General features: G+C 34.4%; 1 protein-coding gene across 1 annotated transcript; it reads left to right on the top strand.

Moving 5' to 3' along the window:
* Positions 1 to 852: 852 nt before the first annotated feature.
* On the top strand, positions 853 to 3191 carry LOC121315985 (alpha-1,6-mannosyl-glycoprotein 2-beta-N-acetylglucosaminyltransferase). Its single transcript, XM_041250641.1, has 2 exons — positions 853 to 952; positions 1047 to 3191. The coding sequence occupies exon 2, from the start codon at positions 1267 to 1269 to the stop codon at positions 2527 to 2529; it is 1263 nt and encodes a 420-aa protein (XP_041106575.1). The 5' UTR covers positions 853 to 952; positions 1047 to 1266; the 3' UTR covers positions 2530 to 3191.
* Positions 3192 to 8150: the final 4959 nt, after the last annotated feature.

Genomic DNA, 8150 nt, shown 5'->3' with positions numbered 1-8150 from the left:
ACGCTCAGGTGATCCATTCTTGATCATGCTTCTGACGCCAGTGTTGTGTACTGTGCAGGCAGGCAGGGAAGAATGGAGACAACACATTGAAATCAGTTCCAAATCTTTTATTTCAGCACGCTAATCTCTACCACCCACTCAGAGACCACTGCTCTCACTGCTTCACTGCTTTCTGGAACATTACCAAATCAGGACAGCAACAACAACACATAATTGGCAGCGCAGCGCCCTTTTATAACATAGCTCCACCCCTTTAAGTTAATCGGGTGCCAGAGCTTTAGCCACATCCCATTGGTCCTCAGCCGCACACCAGGACCAATGGGCACAGACAAAACAACAGCCAATTAGGGAGACACAGACAACGCCACACATGCAGGTTACATGTACACATAAACACAGAGACAGGGTTATACAAGCAAACGGTGGGAAATACAGAGCGGAAAGGGAACACAATACAGCGGGAATTACAGTACGCAAACACAGTACAAAACATAATTGCACGGATCGCTACAATATATTATTTACACATAGTAAAACGACATAAATAAGGTTTGTATTTTATGAGGCATAACACACTGCTAACTGTTAGAAGACACATAACATACAAAAAAAAAAAAAAAAAAACAGACCTCGTACATAATTGTGGTATTGAAAACTGCACTCATAGTTGACAGCACTTATACCTAGGCAAGATGGCGTCTGTCTTTCCATACCAAAATGACGTAATGTCCAATCTAGTTTTTCCATGAGTTTAGTCAAGTTACACCCAACAGCAAAAACATCCTATTGGTTACAAAGTGAACCCTGTCTACTCCTGTTGGTTGAAATGTCCACGTCAGTGAAGTCTTGTTTTTTTTTTTAAACACTACAGAGAAACGTAGCGCAGTCATAGATACAGTACTGCCTAAAAACTTTCCAGTAAGTTTTGTATGACACATGACTTCTTTGTCAGGTATGTAGTTACATTTTAAATATGCGATATTTAGTAACATATTCTGGAATAGAAGAAAATATCTTACACGAAATGTTTTGTGTTTTTGTTTTAGGTGATTTTTGGAAAATAAATGTGTAACCTGTGAAAGTAAGCTTCCTGGTTCCGAATCCTGTGTGAGGACAGCATAGGAAAGCACATTTATTACTACGGGTTCTAAAATCTATTGTACATGAGGTAACTTGCTTTCTAAAAAAAGAGTCTGGTTATGCAGATTATATAACTAATTAGTTATATAACAAAAAAAAGTATTATACATTGAAAGTAACGCTAAAATGAGATTTAAAATCCACAAGAAAAATGCACTTGCATTATCAGTGACTGTATTTGTCGCGCTTGTCTTTGTCTACACTATGCTTAAGAGTAGCAGTTTACCTCAAGATAAGCCAAAGCAAGGGACAGCAGGAAGTTTGACATTATCGATAGCAAAGAATCATTCGCCAAACAGGTTTCTGTACGGTAGTGTGTTTGAAATGAAAACATCTGTTTACGAAAACAACTTCAGGCAGTTTATCATGAATGCTGAAATGTTCCAGTCGGAACCTGAATTAGTCATAGTTGTACAGGTCCATAACAGACCCGCCTACCTCAGACTGCTTGTTGAATCCTTAAGAAAAACCGCTGAAATCCACAGCACACTGCTGATTTTCAGCCACGACTATTTTTCAAAGGAAATAGGGGAAATAGTTCAAGGCATAACATTCTGCAGGGTTTTGCAAATCTACTTCCCATACAGCATGCAGCTTTATACCAATGAGTTCCCTGGGCAAGATCCATCGGACTGTCCTAGAGACATATCCAAGGACGAGGCCAGAAAGAAAGGATGCCTAAATGCCGACTATCCAGACTCTTATGGTCATTACAGGGAAGCTGCGTTTACCCAAGCCAAACATCACTGGTGGTGGAAGCTACATTTTGTGTGGGAGAGAGTTAAGGCTCTTCAGGGCTATAGTGGCTATGCAGTTTTCATTGAAGATGACAACTACCTCATTCCAGACTTCTGTAGCTTTTTTAAGAGGATGGCAGCACTGAAGAAAAGTGATTGCTCAGATTGCGATATCTTGGCCTTGGGCAATCATGATAGTCTGCCACTCTTCCAGGACTTGGCAAATAAGGTTGAAACTACAGGGTGGATATCAACCAAACACAACATTGGCATGGGATTAACAAAGGATGTTTATTATAAGATAATGGGATGTGCAAGTGAGTTCTGCACCTATGATGATTACAACTGGGACTGGACCTTACAGCACTTGTCCAGTCAGTGTCTTTCTAAGCCATTAAAGGTGATGGCAGCACAAGCTTCTCGGGTACTGCATACAGGAGACTGTGGAATGCACCAAAAAGAGAGCTGCAAGCCAGAAGTGGCATCTCAGAAAGTGCAACAAATACTAGAGTCTGTCCAGAGCTATCTATTTCCAGATTATTTAGTTTCCAATAAGATGGATTCTGTAAAAAGCTCTCCCTACATAAGAAATGGAGGCTGGGGTGACGTACGGGACCACACGTTATGCAAAAATTATGTGAAAAAATTGTAAAGAGGAGAACCATTTTGTTAGTATAACAACATTCTCAAATGTCCTTTTATCAGTTTGCATTTTGCAGATTTAATCTTCACTTTGAAGTGGATGAAGCCCCTTTATCCCGCCACCACATTAATTTCCTGTGCAGTAGAGGTATTAGGGCCCCACTTCTGGGTTCCTAATAGTGAATTTATATTGTGGTCTGAAAAGATAAATGAACTTAACCTGAAACAGTGAAGATAAAGTCTGGAAAGCTAAATGGATTTGTAGTTATTGCCCTTTTTATGATTAAGGTGCAATGAAGGAAATTTAAAATAAGGCTTAAGCCTACAAGTAACTGTTTGCCAGCCTAACAAATTTATTTGGTACATTTTAAGATCTTTAAAGCATAATCTTTTTTTCACTGTCCAGTGTTGCACTAGTCAGATACATTCTTGTTAGTAATACGCTAATTGTTTGCTTCATACAGGTATCTAGCAAGTGATTATGAATAATTAATATTTAAGTAAAGAGTTTGCGTGTACTGTACATACAGTATTACTTTTACACTCTGCACATTTCATTCAGGTTTAATTGAAAATGTAATAGTTAACGCAATATCAGAGTAATTTGTTACATTGGTGGATATGCTGAATCTGTTTAACTGCTTATTATCAGTGAGATTTTTAGCATTAGTATCTGAGCTATATATATATATATAGTATATATATATATATATGTATATATATATATATATATATATATATATATATCTATATATATAAATATATATATACATCTATATATAATCTATATTATATATATATAAATATATATATATATATATATATAATTATCTATATATATATATATAAATATATAATATAAAAATTGTAAACTGTAGTTTTAGTATGATTGTATTGTATCTTTACTTTGTAAACAACAACCAGATGTGGTTATTTCAAATTAGTCCTAGGCATCTGTGTACAAAAACTCAAATTTATTTGTTTTTAATTGCTGGCATTTTGACTTGCAATACATCTGTGTAAATGAATGCAATCTGGATGCAATTAATTAACATAAATGTATCTTATGATAAAAGCAGATGAAAAATTTGACTGTGAAACTACCATGCTGATGTCTCTTTGTTCACTAAAAAACTGACCTAGAAATGTCAATAGGGATACCAATATCTGCTGCCTGAATTCTGCAGAGAAGTTAGAAGTGGATATCTGCAGGGGCATCTGTTCTCCAGAATGGCCCATGTCGTAATACATATAGCAACTGTTTATATTGTTCAACTTGGAAATACACTTTCTTGCAGTAATACAAGAAGCAAATGTATATTATGTTCTGACATGTATTTTGCAAGTTTGTATTAATTTGCTTGCATGACAAGTTAGCCAGTGAAATCAGATTTTCTGTCCACCTAAACTAAAGGCCATTAAACACCAGGCAACTTATTGAGGCATCTGTTTAAGCAATTTTCACCATATGTAGTGATCAAGCAACATAATCAAAACGGAATTGATTTGAGCAAAGTGTTGAAAATTTTACTACAGCAAGCTGTGTCAGCAGTTGCCAGAGAATGCATTGCTAGTTTATACAAAAAGAAATTCAGAAAAAATGGTACTTGCTTTTGCAGTAGCTTCAAAATATGGAGGTCATGAAACTTTTTTAATGTTTCCCAATCTGCGAACTGTCATGGAACAATTGTCCAGTTTTCTATAACTGACAACACATGAAATCTAAGACAAAACAATTTAACCTGCATCATATAGTTGCTCACCATGTCTTTATTATCAAATTGTTGTAATTTAATAATCAGACAATTGAGTTCTATTGGAATTGAAGTTCAGGTCTTGCAATGCAAACTGTAAGGCCGAGTTAATGGTTTACAATTTGTATTCATGTAAACATGTTGAATTATTATGATTAATAATAACTGAGGATTAGGACATTTGAAGTTTAGCAATATTTTTATTTGATTTGTGTAAAAATAAAATGTTTTTCAAATGTAAAAAAAGAGTATGTATTTTGTTTTTTTGTAAACCACAGACCTCACGGCTTGCAGTGACGTGCTTATTAAATATAAAAAATGTGTGCACCTGTGTACCCTAACATTACATCTGTGCCTCTGGATGTTACTTGAAGCAGTCTGTCAGTGTAAGTCTTGCAAGTAATTAGATTAATCTGTAACTCTGCTTTAATGTGTGAAGATACTGAAACCCCTCTGAGCACTATTTATTGATCCTTGTCAGAGCAAGAACTATTGCACCCATCAGAAACTTCTCATGCATTTTTCATTGTTTTTTCATTTTTCAAGGTGATTTCTTAAGTACAGGAATTGCACTCATGGCTTCAATTATCTTTGAACCGCTACTGAAAGTTACTTTCCTATCTTAAAATCAGAAAAGAGCACTGCAATTAAAAAGGTATAATCTTTTACTTTAATAAAAATAATTTGAATTAAACTGCCAATCCAGACAATGCAGATACTGTAATTCAAAATGAAATATTTACAATGGAAGTTGTTTTACTATTAATGGAATTACCATATGTTATATTTGCAGAAATTGACTATTGCCACATCTCTCTGTATCAAATCCACTTTTTGCAATTTTGTTCATTTACAACACAATTTTTTCTAATGTGGGTGCCATCTTAAACATTGTCAGGAAAAATAACCTTTCTGCAAATATACCCTATGGTAGTTCCATTAAAGGTGAAACAAAGTCCATTATAAATACATTATTTTTGGCACTTTGGACAATACCTGATTCAAATATGTGTTTCCAATACACACAAGTATTTCTTACTACTACAAACGTTCTTTAACACTGGTATAATTTTCAGCTGTACCTGAAGATTCAAGTCCTTCATATGATCATAATACTTCTGTTTACTGAGTCACTCACCCTATTGAAATAGCATTTCCTTTATGAAAGCATTAAAGAAGTGTCAATTTTATAAAAACAATTATTTTACTTCCTCAGTAATTTTGTTTCCCCTTGTACTGGGTGTGCTCTACTTTCCTCTTTGACAGATCTCATGTTTTTAGTATACTGAAAACACTTTAAACATGTAGTCCTTTGTCTAATGCATTGCTAAAGTAGCCTTTCTGTCCATGTTGGTCTTCATATACTAAGAGTCCCCCATAGAATATTTAACAAAGTCTGGCCTGGCTGTACTGAAACTGTTAAATGTAAATGACAAACTATTAATATAACATAAATAATAAAAATAAATAAAAACAGGTCATTGAGAGACTACTAGATCAACATTAAAATTACCGCTTTTGAAAAGTTTAACAGTTCAAGTTTGAATAAAATGTTGAGCCTGCATGTGAGATGCAGTAGAACTAACAATACTAAAGATAATTAACTCTAATGCTAAATGCTTTTACTTCATAATCCTCTTGCATCATACATATCTCTCTTATAAAAGTTTGTAAAGGCAAGGTAAATCACTGAGAAATGTGCAGTAATTGCAGTAACTGTGCGATTTTACTATACTACACAGCACTTTTTAAAGGATCAGATGTTGCCCAATTTTTGTACAAACTAGAAAAACCTGTCAAGCAACACTCCATTGTTTCAGCATATTGCCCTGCACTTGAATATCCTCAATTTAAGGTTAGTGGTGTGACATATCTGCAGTTGTGTCTGCCCTCACCAGAATCCAGAAAAACAAAGTCTGAATATTCCCAACTATAAAGCTTGTGTACCAAGTGAAGTTTGAAACTATCTACAAACATGACGATCATATACTTCAAAATTAGGAAGATGTTTAATTTGGATTAAAGGTGGTAACGTGTGAAATACTCTATTAAAATGAACAAAATATGAAGAAGCGTAACAGAAACACAGTCTTTATTTACTGCTAAATGAAAAATACAGTGTTGGATCTCAAATGCAATTTCCTGAGGCATAAAATCTTTGAAACTAGTCTGAAACAAGCGTGAATTGAAAATGAAAAACATAACTTTTTTTTTTTTTTTTTTTTTTTTTTTTTTTTTTTAGCTTGAAACATTATGGTAAGGAAGCTTTATTTTTGAACTCTTCCAACCACAGCTACCAGATTCATAGCTGCAAGTCTTCAGCGTTCTCATACCTCTCTGCAGCTGTGGCTCAGTTACAGTACGTTAACCACAACTAGAGCAAAGTTAGAACTTCACAGCTTCCTCCACAGCTTGGTCTAGGGTGTTGGAGTGCAAAACACGCCACTTAATACTGGAAAAATGGTTGGTTAATGACAGGAAAGAAGGGTTGTACCAACATGAAAGTTGGAGCTGAAACAAATATTATTATTCTTTATTTTTCATTGTATCTCTATATTTTACTCTATATTTTAGTATATTTTAGGTATGCGTTACTAAAAATATTAATCTTAAGTAATCTTTTACTGTTTCTAAATTTAGTTCTATTGGGTGTTGCATTATTTTTTATGAGGTTATTTTATACAACAATTTATAATCTTATGTAATTGCTAACAAAATGTTATTTCATTATTATTATTATTATTATTATTATTATTATTATTATTATTATTATGAGTCTACAAAAAATGCGTCGGACACAATTTGCAACATACTCTAAATACAATGGTTACAGGTACTGACCTCATTTAGGTCCCTTTTACAGTAATTATAACATTCACATTTTACAAGTGAAACATATACAAATTATGCATTCATAGTCCAGTGGATAAGCCCATTGGTTGTGCACTTTTACCTAGAAATGTGAAACTTTGCATACCGTACTTATACAACTTTAGGAGCGGAACATTTTTTGCTATAGTGCCAATTGATCAGAGCCCCGTGACAGCCTGTAGCACCTCCACGTGGCCAATGCGAGCAAGCACATGAAATGTTTTCTATCATAGTTTAATCATTAAATCTCAAGATGGCTCAAAATTTTGGTATGACTGTGGGGATTATCAAACAGCAATCAGTAAAGTAATAGCTTGTGGGCTCTTGAAATGGCAAGCAAAAGAGTGACAAAATGAATGAAAATCGCTACATAATATTATGGTATCTGTTTCATGTACATGTGGCTTTGGTTTTCTAGGTTATAGTTCTTGTGACTTAAACTATAAATCTTCCCTCAAACTTGTGGATTAAAATTTACTATAACTATATATATAATATATATATATATATATATATCTATATATATATATATATATATAAATATTCTTAAACAAAAGTTTCTGCACTGAATTAAAATAGAAAAATATCAGAGCTGCAGAATTTTTCTAACTATGTTAAGAGCAGTATAAAATAGTAAAGATGTACACATCATATGAATGGGGGTTATTATATGTAACTACAAATTTTAATTTAGTTTTTAATTAAAAATAGGAACTGATCCTAACCCAGCACTGCAGTTTTTACAGTCCTGTGCTTTTGTCAGTCAGTGATGCACTGCCTATCACATGCATAGAGAGCAGTGCCCTGAAGCCCTGTTTTGCACAGCTGTATCGGCTAGAACACCCTTTATGCAACCGCAACAGACCAGTTCCTGGCAACTCTTGCTTGCTTCGGCTAATGTTGTCCAGAAAGCAAAAAAGTTCCCTTGAAGTTTCCAGCCCCATCCAGCAGGGTTGGGAACTATTGGTTCAGCAACAGTACTTTGTCCCGAGAAGTGACCACCTTG

Source organism: Polyodon spathula, chromosome 5, assembly GCF_017654505.1.
Source record: "Polyodon spathula isolate WHYD16114869_AA chromosome 5, ASM1765450v1, whole genome shotgun sequence".
Classification (NCBI taxonomy): domain Eukaryota; kingdom Metazoa; phylum Chordata; class Actinopteri; order Acipenseriformes; family Polyodontidae; genus Polyodon; species Polyodon spathula.
The sequence above is the reverse complement of the archived record's forward strand: the minus strand, read 5'-3'. Positions and strand labels throughout refer to the sequence as shown.

Coding starts and splice junctions, on each gene's coding strand:
- LOC121315985 (XM_041250641.1), top strand. CDS start 1,267: ATGAGATTTAAAATCCACAAGAAAAATGCACTTGCATTATCAGTGACT.